The sequence below is a fragment of the Cyprinus carpio genome, chromosome B13, assembly GCF_018340385.1.
Source record: "Cyprinus carpio isolate SPL01 chromosome B13, ASM1834038v1, whole genome shotgun sequence".
Lineage (NCBI taxonomy): Eukaryota > Metazoa > Chordata > Actinopteri > Cypriniformes > Cyprinidae > Cyprinus > Cyprinus carpio.
Genome location: NC_056609.1, coordinates 20221104 through 20234769, shown reverse-complemented (window position 1 = coordinate 20234769; position 13666 = coordinate 20221104). Strand labels below are relative to the sequence as shown.

The 13666-nt window shown below is 35.8% G+C and overlaps 3 protein-coding genes across 3 annotated transcripts; 2 read left to right on the top strand and 1 right to left on the bottom strand.

Moving 5' to 3' along the window:
* Window positions 1-631: 631 nt before the first annotated feature.
* LOC109100665 (eukaryotic translation initiation factor 4E-binding protein 2-like) lies at window positions 632-4437 on the bottom strand. Its single transcript, XM_042737175.1, has 3 exons — window positions 4118-4437; window positions 3161-3337; window positions 632-2977 (listed from the first exon to the last, which is right to left on the bottom strand). The coding sequence occupies exons 1-3, from the start codon at window positions 4248-4250 to the stop codon at window positions 2946-2948; spliced, it is 342 nt and encodes a 113-aa protein (XP_042593109.1). The 5' UTR covers window positions 4251-4437; the 3' UTR covers window positions 632-2945.
* Window positions 4438-5130: 693 nt separating this feature from the next.
* ppa1b (inorganic pyrophosphatase 1b) lies at window positions 5131-9363 on the top strand. The gene is made up of 11 exons (XM_019114247.2): window positions 5131-5288; window positions 6221-6285; window positions 6671-6724; window positions 6986-7105; window positions 7692-7778; window positions 7899-8025; window positions 8111-8238; window positions 8324-8409; window positions 8627-8702; window positions 8850-8889; window positions 9044-9363. Exons 1-11 carry the CDS (start codon window positions 5228-5230, stop codon window positions 9073-9075), a joined length of 876 nt encoding a protein of 291 aa, XP_018969792.1. The 5' UTR covers window positions 5131-5227; the 3' UTR covers window positions 9076-9363.
* Window positions 9364-10245: 882 nt separating this feature from the next.
* On the top strand, window positions 10246-13531 carry sar1ab (secretion associated, Ras related GTPase 1Ab). Its single transcript, XM_019114246.2, has 7 exons — window positions 10246-10385; window positions 11053-11126; window positions 11217-11336; window positions 11494-11559; window positions 11745-11848; window positions 12125-12256; window positions 12363-13531. The coding sequence occupies exons 2-7, from the start codon at window positions 11069-11071 to the stop codon at window positions 12477-12479; spliced, it is 597 nt and encodes a 198-aa protein (XP_018969791.1). The 5' UTR covers window positions 10246-10385; window positions 11053-11068; the 3' UTR covers window positions 12480-13531.
* Window positions 13532-13666: the final 135 nt, after the last annotated feature.

Genomic DNA, 13666 nt, shown 5'->3' with positions numbered 1-13666 from the left:
AATAACAGCTCCATCTCCCAGCAACGGTGCTGCAGACATGCCTGAAATGTTGAAAAGCCTGCGATGTAGGGGGGGCAGAGTATGAATAAGCTGACAATTATAACTTTAAACAGTACGATGTCAATATTCTGACTTGATTTTCTTGTAATGGTGACCGTTAACCGGAACGTCTCAACCTCAAGTTGCTGCATATCGCAGAGGGTCATTTTGCTCACTGTTGGCCAAGTTCTTATTTTTCACCACTGCCACTGTGTCGAATGTCTATCATTGCATTGAAAATAGCCTCTGCTTGAACCGCTGGTGTGAAGTGGACACTTTGTATTTCCATGAGTTTCCAAGCAACCAAGCTCTCTTCACATGCATTCATCTACTGTAATAAGGGCAAGACAAGAAACAGAGAACTCCCGCTTTGGTATAAAACAATTTAGCATTTACAAAAACCAGAGCCAAAACTAACTTACAGAGGACCAGAATCTTTTTTTTTTTCGATTTTGCGTTGATAAAACTAGCTGGTACACTTACCCTACTGCTCCATCTAGCGGCAAACCCTAGTATTTCAAACACATTGTTTACATGACATTCAAGCATATTGAAATGCACAAGCATTTGGCAGAGAAGACAAACAGACAAGTTGATATCTAGGAACTTTTATTGATCTTGCTGTAACAGTGTCCACTGGCATTGGCATTTCATTAAAATTAAATTGAACAGGGTCTCAAAGAAGAAAGAAAATACAGTTTCCAATTTCTGCCACATTAGATAAATCTTTCATCCTAAATCCCATCAAAAAAGAGAGCTAAATGCATTTCTGAACGTTTCTGAGACCAGGGGAAAGTATGAAGAAAAAGTAAGCAGTGATGCTTTTTTTTTTTTTTAGAAGTAAAAAAAAAAAAAGCAAACTAAACGTCCATACTTCAGAGTTTAAACAAATTGGGATTTGACACCTAAACCGTGATTATTTTTTTAACCAGTCCAATACTATTACAAATATTACACTGCTGTATCTTTCCATTTCTGTAAGAAAGTAAATAATAACAAACATGTTTCCAAAAATATAATGTTTTCTAGTAAAACATAGCAATATCTTGATCTTATCCTCAACTTGAAAGTTGGAAAGAAATCAAACAGAAAGGAACTGATCCTGTATTTAAGGTATGAAAGGGAACTGTATTTGACACAGCTGCTCAGCTTAGTAAAGTAAGGCATGGATGCAGAGGCTAAGCACAAGAAATCACTGTGTGTGTGTGTCTGTGTGTGTGTGAGAGAGAGAGAGAGCGCGAGAGATAGAGAGAGAGAGAGAGAGAGAGAGAGAGAGAGAGAGAGAGAGAGAGAGAGAGAGAGAGAGAGAGAAATTCTGTGCTTCAGAGATTGACCGGAACACAGAACGAGACAATTAAAGTCATGAGAATAAGTCTTATCCTCTTTAGGTCACTTTGTTTGGATAATCTCTTTGCTTAATTCTATTTCAAAATTAATCAAATCTTCTCGTCTTCCACAAGATTTGGCATCCCAAAAAAACTCAACAACATTTTAATGATCTGTGAACTAAAGACAAAAAAGCAGACCAAAAGAACATGCATAGAAGAGCATTGGAAAGATTCAGTTCAAGATGTTTGATCTGAATCAAAACATGAATGTCTGGTCACAACAAAACTATCTATCTTTCAAAGGATCGTTCACATTGTGTGGCTGTGAGACAGACAATAATGAAATGAACAAAACAACACTTCAGTGCTTTCCTACCTTTGATTTGATTATCAAGGTTCGTAAGGATTGTAGTAATCGGAAAGTGACAGTAGATGTCACAGCTGATGTTAATGTTAAATATTCACCGTGCTATTTCTCCCATGAATGGAGCCATAAGATGTGTACTTGTTAAGTACATAATGCAAGTGCTTCCTGAGACAAGCTTTCTTTTTGTCATTGTTTCATAAAGTATATTAAACCCTTGATCAGTACAACGGTACTTGGTATTGTCTACCTATAACTAGATGATGTGAATTAAGAGCTGATGTTGACATTTCAAGAGACTCGCCATGCAAAGGTAGGTATAAATCACACTGTTAGCAGGACAAATCTGAACAGAAACATTCTCTCTGACCTCAAGTAACAGTTTGGTCTTTCAAAATTGCGATCAGATGTTTTCACTTAAAATCAATCAGCTAAAAGGGCGAAAGGAAATTAGAAAACTACGGACTGAAATGCGTATTCTGGGTTAGTTCTAAATAAAACTAGAACATTTGTTTGGCATTGTTATCGTATATAAATTCAAAGGAGGAATTAAGGTCTGTGGTCTGTTTTTGGACAATTCTATAAAACTATTTATACAAATACCTGAAAATAAAAATCTAGAACAAAAGTCACCTGTTTTAACTGATATAAAAGACTTGGAATGAATATGGAATCCTTTCATTTTTTTAATCAAAAGTATGATGATAATCCTGCTGTCCCTTTTGGAAAAAAAAAAGATCTTACATTTGGGAGGACATGTACATACAGATAACCGCATTTCCTGACTTGAGTGCAAATCAGTTTACATGTGAACCAAGCAGACTGCATTAAGGGTATCAACTGGAACAGTGTACTCTGATCTATCAGCAGTGAATCTCTGATGGCTGATTTGTTTATGAGTCTATTACGGTAAATTGGTAACATATCCGGGCACTTACAATACAGAATTTTTCCCTTGCTCTGTGACTTAAACAAGTACAGCTGATGGCTGCCCTGAAACCTAAACAAAAAGAGCTCAACAGGCTCCCAGGTTAACTTTCAGGGCTCCAGCAGCCCCACTGGGCAAACTTTTAGTCATTTATCCCCATGATTATGCAGCACCCAGCAGCTAGAGAGAGCTAAAGGAGAGGGCTCACAACATTGGATTCTACAAGCCAAGCCACCGGCACACAGGTACCAGGTAATTAATCATTCTTCACGTTGGTTCCTCTTCTTTAGATGTCCATCTCAAACTGAGCATCTTCACCTGCAACACACACACACAAAAAAAACTATAATGCATGACCACTAAAAGAGAATAGTATGAGTGAACACTAGTCTAACCCTTGTCAACCAGACCCATTACTGTTTGTGTACATAAGTTGATCGAGCACAAAGCAGGGAGGTTCCAGTGGAAACAGTTCCAGTTCAGTCAGTTTTAAAGACCAACCTTGCCCTGGCTTGGCATCATGGTTGTTGATGTTGTTAGCCTCCTTCCTCTTGTTTTCATTCAGGACGTTCTTGCTTGTCACTCCTGGGATAACCGGCAGGTGTGCTGGAGGGGTCTGGGCGATGGGCGAGTTACGCCGGTCTAACAGGAACTTGCGATCATAGATTATTCGGGTTCCTGCATTGTCATAATAAACATACTGTTATAAGATGGTTTTATTATTACATAACTATCAGCCTGCATAAAATGTCATAATCCTGAAACAATCGGACACATTTCCTTTAGTGTTACAAAGAAGAAAACAAGTCACACTGGGTTGAAAACAATATAAGAATGAGTAAATGATGAGAATTGACTGAACTTTGACTTTTATGATAATCATCTGCCTTAAAAAAAGTGAAACAGATGTTAATATAGCATATTTTAATGCTTTTGAAATCACAAAAAATAATTTATTATAAATGGTCGCAACAAACAACAATAAAATTAAGCAATGATTGACAGCAATCAAGACACTTGGTAGGGTGTTTACTGCTACATGTGCCGTTCTCCTTACATGTTTAATGTAATGCATTCCTTTGTTCTGTTCTATTCTGTCCATCAGTCACTGCGGACCAATCATGTTGATCAGAGAGACGCACAGGCGGCGCTGTTTTTGTTTTGAACTACATGGCTGTGTCTCAAAAGCACAGGAAACAGCCTTCCTAGTGAGCATGTTTTGGTTATCGTCGATTTAAACTTCTCGACAGTTTGAGCGTTATCAGACTGTCTACATGCAAACTAACTACACGTTCCTACGACCCCTAAAAACACTGTCTAAGCAGGTAGAACAAAATGTTTTGAGACAGCCTTTTATGTGGTTACGGCTTCCTGGCCAACACAGGCACCCCTCTAACATTAGACGCTCTCCACACAAACAACAAGCGAACGCCTGCAGATATGAGTCTGGGTTGTTACCTCCCGGGGTGGTGGAGAATAAAGTGCCTCCAGGAGTGGTGCAATAGTCGTGAGGTAGCTGCGTTGACTCGTTGATCAGCACCGTCCTGGTCGGGATGGCCCTGCTCTCACTAAGCTGACGACTGGACGACATTGCACTTGCTTCGGGTGCTAATCAGAGTCGAGCGATAAGTTTTCCCGATGGAAGGTAAAAACCTCGGGCCCTTTCCCCTCGTTTCTTATCGCTTTCCCAAGGCTTTCTTCACGTTCAACTCGTCCTCCCAGCCGTCAGCACCAACCCCTCCCTCCGCCAGGCAGAAAGCGAAGAGCGCTAGGAGGATATGACGTCAACGGAGAATTACCTCGCACAAACGCCCACTTCGCGAAACGTCATTATATTTATTTATTTTAATATTCAGCGAGGAAAGATGGCTAGATGGTAGAACGAATATATTTTAAAATCAAATAATATAATTCTATATATATATATGTATTAGAAAAGAAAGGTAACGAGAGCGTAAGAATATAATATAGCGAATAAACATTATGTACGCTTCAGATTATATGACTAATTTTCAAATGTTTTAGAAAAAAATCTCTTATGCTCACCAAGACTGCATTTATTTCATAAAAATGCAAGAAAAAAGTAATATTGTTTGATCTATTATACAATGTTATTTATATCAAATGTTATTTATGTCAATGTTATTATATCAAATATTACCTGGATTTTCAGTGGGCACTTGGTTAGGGACAGTCGGTTAGATTAACACCTTGATGACCAGCTAAAACAGCTAAAAATAAAGGTAAGACTTGGCCAACTCAAACCAGCCAAGAGCAGAAAAAGAGCTTAGGCACAGGGTTTTAGGTGCAAATATGCAAAGCTGTCTTTGAACACATTAAAAGTAACCGCATTCAAAGTGTGACATTTCCTATTTCCGTTTACAAGATCATCTAGCACTGTCTGTCTATCTTTTACTGTCTATGGTCTATCACACTGCCGATTCACAAATAAACGTGCGCTTACGTCTTTTGCGCAATTCAGTCTCTGCGCATGCGCGAGTTCCTCTAACACGTCGCTGGTGTCTTTTAACACACATCCCACCGGAATCACTACACAGAGCGCACAATATGAGCTTCTCCACTGAAGAAAGAGGAAACCCTAACACTCTGAGTTATAGGATTTATTTCAGTAAGTATGAATTCTGTTCTTCGGGGATTGGTGATGAGAAGTTTGAACGGTAAGGACAGTTCATTGAATTAAGATGAAAGGGGCTGGGCCGCAAGTCCCACGTGTCGCTTTTTGTCGCGTCATTTATGACCTAAAACCTAATAAAATTAACGATTTTACGAATTAAGCTGATAATCGGGTCCACAAAGTTTATTGTAATTTCTGATTGACTGTAGATTTGTGCAGAGTTATTTTCAGTTTGAAGAATGTAAACCTGTTAAACCGGTTACATTTTAAAAACGAAAATGATATGTTATCACCAACAGTGCAACATAGCAAACGATGTTATTTTTGTTTGCATTGTTGGTATAACCTAAACTCGTTCAAATGTGTAAATGAAGGACGGGTAAATATAGGGTTGCTTTCACAAATTTTCATAGAATATATTTTTTTCTTTTATACTGTCTGCATTGTTTAAAATTATTTCGGATGAATAAAATATAAAGTTACTAAAGCAGATATACTGGACTATTTTCCACAAAATTGGGTGTGCTTTGTTTATTTTAGTTGCCAACTGTGCATCTCATCCTTAGCAGCAGCATGACGTCACCTGCTCTCTTCTGACAAGTAAAAAGATTGACAAGTTCTACGCACACACGGCAAGATCATTATTAACGTGTGCAGTGTAAAGCAATAATTCACTAAATCTGTCATCACTAATGCATCAAACCAGACTTTCTTCTTTGTAACACCTAGTGAAAAGTTGTGCAGAATATCTCAGCTTTCTGAATAGTGGTGTTATTAGTTATGGGTTATTTGATATGCTTCATAAAAGTCAATAAATGCTTCCAAAACATACCATTTAATAAAGTTGAAATGACTGGGCTTGACCATAACATATTTCTGAATGTCTGTTATGCTCTTATAGATTTTTATTTATTTTTTTAAACCAGAGAGCTCAGATGGAAAGTACATTTCACCATTCCATGACATACCTATGTATGCAGATGAAGCTCAGGTACAGTATGTTCATTTAATATGTTATTAGTTTCTCTTCTCCTAGTCTCAGTGTAGATCAGTATAGATCCCCTTATGGGACCCCTTTGGCAGTGAACAGCCATTTCACAATCCAGCACAGTGTATATCAGTTCTTTATCAGGTGAAGGTACTTGGTCTGTAAGAGGAGTGATCTTTACCCTTTCATTAGTGTCATCTTAAATCGTTCAATACTTTGGACTGTTCTGATATCTTACCTGTCTAAAACTTTGATTAATCATTCTCATGGCTTTACATATATTTTTGTTTTTAGTAATATGAAGGTTAAATTATTATGGGAATGTCACATTTAGGCTACTTTCCCTTTTTTATATATATAAAAAAAAATGTTTTTATTTTCTCTGTAGAACATTTTCCACATGGTTGTTGAAGTACCACGATGGACAAATGCAAAAATGGAGGTAAAGTATGGCCAACCGTACAAAACTACACTACATGCAGTATAACAGAATAAAACAATAGAATAGAGGACTTTGTAACAGGCTATTTATTTTGCAAGGTCATATAGTTACACACTTAAAACATGAATGGTTACAGTACAGTTAAAGGAAAAAGACTTTTAACCTACATTTTGTGGTGGGTTGTGTATTGACATTCAAACAAAATAATGACTCATCAACTAGTTGGTGTTTGTATGTATGAGATTATGGTTTACTTTTCAGATTGCTACAAAAGACCCACTGAACCCCATTAAGCAAGATGTGAAGAAGGGCAATTTGCGCTACGTGGCCAATGTTTTCCCCCACAAAGGCTATATTTGGAATTATGGAGCAATCCCTCAAGTAAGCTTTAAATCAGCACTGATCATCACACATTAAACACCAAGAATAAAACAGACAGTAGGTAGAAACCGCTTCAGTTTCTGAAATCAGTTAACTGTTTAAAATACTACTGTTCAAATGTTTGTGGTCAGTAATATATATTTTTTTAATTCTTTAAAATTTTTTTTTTTTTTTTTGGAAAGTAATCTCTTATGCTCACCAAGGTTGCATTTATTTGATCAAAAATACAGTAGAATATTATTATATATAATTTTTTTTATTTAATATATTTTAAAATGTTATTTATTTCTGTGATGGCAAAGCTGAATTTTCAGAAGCCATTTCTCCAGTCTTCAGTGTCACATTCAGAAATCATTTTAATATGGTGATTTGCTGCTCAATATGAAAATAAATACGATTGTACAGATTTTCCTTCATTTCTGGAGAAATACATTCCATCTCATTGCATTCCAGTGATCTTGGTGGAGACAGTTTAGCATTATTCAAACTGAAATTAAAAACCTTTCTTGTAGATGTAAATTGCATGTGCCATTGTGTTGTCCCCCCCTAGATTTTACAACGACTTTATTTAAATCTTTTCTGACAGACATGGGAAGACCCTGGGCACAAAGACAATGACACAGGGTGTTGTGGGGACAATGATCCAATCGATGTCTGTGAAATTGGAAACAAGGTATAGATACCAGTGTTTGTCTTATTCTGTAAAATAAAACCAAAATTATAAAACAAGCTGTCATATGTGCAGCTACAGTTGGATTAGATAAACAAACCCCACAATGCTGGATCTTCACAGGTGTGCTGTCGTGGAGATGTTATCAAAGTGAAAGTCCTGGGTGTTTTAGCAATGATTGATGAAGGTGAAACTGATTGGAAAGTCATTGCAATCAATGTTGATGACCCTAATGCAAAGGACTTTAACAGTAAGTTACACTCGTTGCTTTCAACTTGACTTAGAAGAGAGACACATATATGTGATTGCTATCATTTTTCTGGTGTGAAATATAGACATTAGTGATGTGAAACGACTCAAGCCTGGCTACCTTGAGGCCACAGTTGACTGGTTCAGGAGGTACAAGGTACCTGATGGGAAACCTGAAAATCAGTTTGCATTCAACGGAGAATTCAAAGACAAGGTGTGTATGTCAGAAAATTGTTGTAAACAAGCTTTAATTTGCGATTGGTCATATTTGTCGTATAAATATGCTACATTTATTCCAGGACTTTGCCACTGAGACAATCAAAGCCACACATGGTTTCTGGAAGGCACTGATCTCACAGCAAACCAATGCTGGAGAACTAAACTGGTAAGGGAATGTTTCTTCAGTGGTCTACATTTGTTTGCATAGTATTTTATTTCAGCTCTGACTGTTTTCACTTTCATTTTCAATCACAGATGTAATCTGTTGTAGACATGGTTTACTGCTGGAAAACATCAATGTGTGATAAAATATAAAATAATTTTCTTTGCTTTTCCCCCCTTTTAACATTAATCATGTTGCTTTTTTCTCTTTTACTGTGCAGCAAGAACACATGTGTCTCAGAGGGAGACAGTCCATTCTGCTGTTCGGCAGATGAAGCCAAAGCAGTTGTTGATGGAGTAAGAACTTTGTTTTTGCTTTCAGTTAATTTATTCACTGTTTTATTAATGGTATATACAAATGACTAGCATCAATAGTGGTTCCTTGTGTCAAGTAAGACTTCACTATTGTGGTAACTGAAACAAATTTTTAATTTCGTTTTTCAGTCTTGCCCATGTGGAGAGGCTAGTCCAGTTCCAAGCTCAGGTTTGATTTTGTTTTCGTCTCTATTTTTTTTTTTTTTTAACTTTAAAATTATATATATATTTTTAAATTCTGTTGCTTATCCATTGAGTTTGAGTTTACACTTTTTCTTTCAAGATGTGACATGATATTTACTTTGTTGTGCTGTCTTTTTCAGTTGACAAATGGTTCTACTACGCAAAGAACTGAAGAACATAACACTGTTAACGGACCAGTCTGATCATGTTTTGAATATGTATGTCGTTATCTGTCTAGAATAATGGTATTTTATGAAAACAGGGGCACTTAACACCTTATCTGGGGACTGAATCTCACATTAACATTTAGGGGAGCTAACCAATGTCTTGCTAAGTTAAGTTGTATTTGATAATGGTTAGATATTCTGTGTAACAGATACTAAAGTTCGCTAATAGTCTGGTCAAACTCAGGTACTGTAAAATGCTGAACAAATGCTTTAATAAAGCTTTTCTCATATGACACTACTATCAGACATTTTTTGTTAATACCTTTTGTTTTGTATTAGATTGTCTTTACATAATTAAAATATTTGGTTGAGTTTGGTACTCCAACTCATGTTGTTTCAAACCCACGTGACTTTCTTTGTTCGGTGCAACAACGGATATTATGCTGGCAGCCTCATTTACTTTCATTGCATGTTTTTTCCTGTACAGTGTAAGTGAATGGGGACTGGAGATGCCATTCTACCTAACATTCATGAAACAATGCCATACAAGTGTGGAACAAAAAATTATGGCAATTTTTTGGATGAACTAATGCTTTACTATGTATAATTTCAACAACAGTTTAAAAATTTTTTCCTACACTATCCCAACGATTCAAAATTCTGGGTCAGTAAGATTTTTTTGTATGAAATTATACTTCTATTCGAGCAAGGATATGTTACGTTGATCAAAAGTGACAATAAAAACATTTATAATGTAACAAAAGATTTATGCTTTAAATAAATTGTTCTTTTGAACTCAGAATCCTGATTAAAAAGTCTCAATAATAATAATAATAATAAAAATATGCAGCAGAAATGTTTATTGAGAACCAAATCAGTATATTAAGATTTCTAAAGGATCATGTAACACTTGACTAATGCCTGCTGAAATATAAGCTTTTTATAGTAATAAATCACCTTTTAAAATATATTAAAATAGAAAACAGTTTTTATAAATTGTAATAATTTTTCAAAATATTACTCTGGGTTTGACGAATGCAGCCTTGCAGTGAGAATTATAGACTTGTTTTAAAAACATTTTTTTAAAATCTTACCGATCCCAAACTTTTGAATGTAAAGTCTTAGCTGTCAGAACCCACAGCTTCAAATTAATCAACATTTAGCAATCCGATGCCAACACATTAGAACCTACAATCGATCTGAGACCACCCTCTGCAGCTACGCAGTTCCGGTTAAACGTCAAATTCGGTCTGTTTTTTTAGCAGCAGAATACAGACCGGACTGACTGGTCTGCAACAGAGGAGGACCCTTCCAGGTATAAACACGAATATTTTCCTATTACAACGTATTGCATTCTGTGCTGTTAGCAAATGACGCGACTATAAATGTAGACATTTTTAACGCCAGGTTTTATCTAAAACGTCAGTTAGCGTTTTTACCCTTACAATACCCTACTTTACTCATTCAACTTCAGCCTATCTGGCTGTTGTTTTGAGTGTGTCCTCCACTATGGACGCGTTTCTAGAAACGCGCGCTTAACATTTGGACTGTGTATAGCCTACTGCGATGTTTCCATTTAAAGTACAGTTGGAAACCAGTAATATTTACTTGCACATGTATTCATCTTAATTTTCAATGCGAACCCTTATTAATGTGTACTTGAATTTGAACGCGAGTTGCTGTCATTTGAGTGACAGTTATGTCTGTGTGCTATATCCATGGCGTCAAGTGACAAGGTCTCACAACTAGAAATAGTTTCTTGCGCATGTTGTGTGCGGGATATTGGTTAATAGCTACGAGGGGGGTTATGTTTCTTTTCTTAAATGCACACTTGGAGACAAAACGTTAACTTGGGTCATTAAGTAACAGCTGTTTTTCACCTGCTTACAGTAGATTTAGGTAAAGAGCTTATTCTGGAGTTAGCAGAGCCCCTTGAAAAGTATTGGAAACGATTCTCTCACTCTGCTGCTAATTTATTTCAGGGAACAGGCTACAAAAATGTCTTTCATATTTGATTGGCTGTACAGAGGATTCAGCAGTGTGTTACAATTATTAGGTAAAGTATCACGCAGATACTGAAATACTGATGAACACAAATAATAATGTAGCTGTTTTTTTGTGCTTTCATAATCTCATTTCATTTTAGGACTCTATAAAAAGTCTGGGAAATTAGTTTTTCTCGGATTAGACAATTCTGGAAAAACAACATTATTGCACATGCTTAAAGATGATCGACTTGGGCAACATGTTCCAACACTTCACCCTAGTAAGTTGCCTAAAGTGCAGCATGTTTTACTCTTTTAATATGAGCTGTATACATTTTAAAAGGAAAGTACAAAAACAGAATGGCTTATTCTTACAAATTGAATTCTGTATATGTTGAAGCAATCATTGTACACGATGTACCGTATCTTGTCTGTTAGCATCTGAAGAACTGACTATTGCTGGGATGACTTTCACAACATTTGACCTGGGTGGACATGCTCAAGGTAAATATAGCATTTATTAATAAATAATTAATATATTTGGAATTTAAATTTCAGAATTTAAAAAAAATCACTGCTATAGTTAAAAGGAGATTTATTTGAAAATAGATATAAAACAAATTTGTTTAGAAATTCTAGAACAACCTTAAACACAATGCAGATTGATTTGATCTATTCCCAATCTTCAGCAAGAAGGGTTTGGAGGAATTATCTTCCAGCAATAAATGGGATAGTGTATCTTGTTGACTGTGCTGACCATGAACGTCTACTAGAAGCCAAAACTGAGTTGGATGTAAGTCTACTTTTTACTTTTTTTATAAATATAATCAATGGTTTTGTCTATGACCAGTTATTTACTAATGAATGTTTAACTTTGAACACATCCAAACTCTCAGAAAAAAAGGTACAAAGGTGTCCGTGAAAGTTTTTTACCTTTTGTTTGACAGTGCATAGGAATATCACTGCAATGACTTCAGGGCACTAATTTAAATTTCTTCCCAGTCCCACCAATCAAAAAAACTGGCATGTATTTGAATAATAATGAGGGCACCTTGCTTTTTAATCATAGGCCCTCTTAACTGATGAAACCATCTCCAATGTGCCAATCCTTATTTTGGGGAATAAAATCGACCGTCCAGAAGCAATTAGTGAGGATGCACTGAGAGGAATGTTTGGTCTTTATGGACACACCACAGGAAAGGTAGGTCATTGAGGGAATATATTTAATATATTTATTACTTGTACAGTATATTTAACACAATGAATGATATTTTCTGGAGTAGTACATGGTCTTTTGTCTCACACAGGGGAATGTATCACTGAAAGAACTGAACCTGAGGCCAATGGAAGTCTTTATGTGCAGTGTGTTGAAGAGACAAGGATATGGTGAAGGTTTTCGATGGCTTTCTCAATATATTGATTAACATATTTAATGTGTTTACTAATTAAAAACCTGTGTATCCTTATTTATTAATTGATTATTTATCTTGTAATGAAACTAGTAACCAGGGGTGTTATATATATTATCTGAGCCAATAAAATCCAGTGTGGTGATAGAGAAGTAACTGAGATATGCATTCATTCAAGCTACAGTAGTAATTACTTACATAAGTTACGTTTACCTTAGCAGTATGCAGTTTCCTCTTCTAAAAGCAGAGATAGAAATAGTTTGCTTTAACCGTTGACTGAGCTGGGTTATTTTAAGAGGTGGCATCAAGTTACAGAACACTTTTTTTCAATCCAGTGAGGATTTGCATCAATTTTATACCATGTGAAAGGTAAACATACCATTGAACATTTAAATCAAGGATTTTAATCAGGTGAATATTACATGTGCTGTGAAATTCTGAGGTGAAATCATCAGAAGACACAGAATCAGTGTTTTTGTTTTCATGTTACAATACCTCAGTGCCTTAATGTTGGTGTTTTTTTCCCTAGTTCTGTATTTCCCACCTGTTCAAAGGAAAAAACTTCTGAAGTGATTTGGTGTGCAATGCCAATGTATACATGCATGCTTATCAAAATTACCTGAGATTTAAAATGGAAATATTTCTATCTAATATATAAAAAGTGCAAATATTTGATTTGTATGTAGTATTTTGATACTTTTAAGTATTGTAGCAATATTGCCACATAAGCAATATTGCTTATGTAGCACTCAGTGCCAGTGATGTCAACATTAGCCTGTTTCAACACATTAACTACTTGACTGTGTAATGAGTACTTGTTGACTGCCATCTGTAACTTATTTGCAGTTATGGCATGAGAGTATATGTAATTCATAGAAAATATGCATGTGCAATAGAAAATGTGTCACATTACTGGGTCCCTTTTACTCATTCTTGTAAATAGGCTTAAGTAAAAGGATTGGGAGTTTCAATGCTGCTTATCTTTTGAAATAGCTGATTATGTACATGCCACATGTAGCATTTATGCACTGAAGTAAGCAAATAAAAAAAAAATATATATATATATATATATTTTGAATTGTCCGTGTTTACTTTGATCTCAAATAAATCATACAGATATATGTAGGCCTATATGAAATTATGAATCGCAGAAAGCAATTTGAATAAACATTTAAAACAACTGTGACAATCTAGTAAAGGTT

Coding starts and splice junctions, on each gene's coding strand:
- LOC109100665 (XM_042737175.1), bottom strand. CDS start 4,250: ATGTCGTCCAGTCGTCAGCTTAGTGAGAGCAGGGCCATCCCGACCAGG. Junction 3,338..4,117: donor ATTCTCCACCACCCCGGGAG/GTAACAACCCAG, acceptor ATGACAATGCAG/GAACCCGAATAATCTATGAT. Junction 2,978..3,160: donor TGATGCCAAGCCAGGGCAAG/GTTGGTCTTTAA, acceptor TGTGTGTTGCAG/GTGAAGATGCTCAGTTTGAG.
- ppa1b (XM_019114247.2), top strand. CDS start 5,228: ATGAGCTTCTCCACTGAAGAAAGAGGAAACCCTAACACTCTGAGTTAT. Junction 6,725..6,985: donor GGACAAATGCAAAAATGGAG/GTAAAGTATGGC, acceptor TTTACTTTTCAG/ATTGCTACAAAAGACCCACT. Junction 7,779..7,898: donor TCTGTGAAATTGGAAACAAG/GTATAGATACCA, acceptor GGATCTTCACAG/GTGTGCTGTCGTGGAGATGT.
- sar1ab (XM_019114246.2), top strand. CDS start 11,069: ATGTCTTTCATATTTGATTGGCTGTACAGAGGATTCAGCAGTGTGTTA. Junction 11,337..11,493: donor TGTTCCAACACTTCACCCTA/GTAAGTTGCCTA, acceptor CTTGTCTGTTAG/CATCTGAAGAACTGACTATT. Junction 11,849..12,124: donor AAGCCAAAACTGAGTTGGAT/GTAAGTCTACTT, acceptor TTTTAATCATAG/GCCCTCTTAACTGATGAAAC.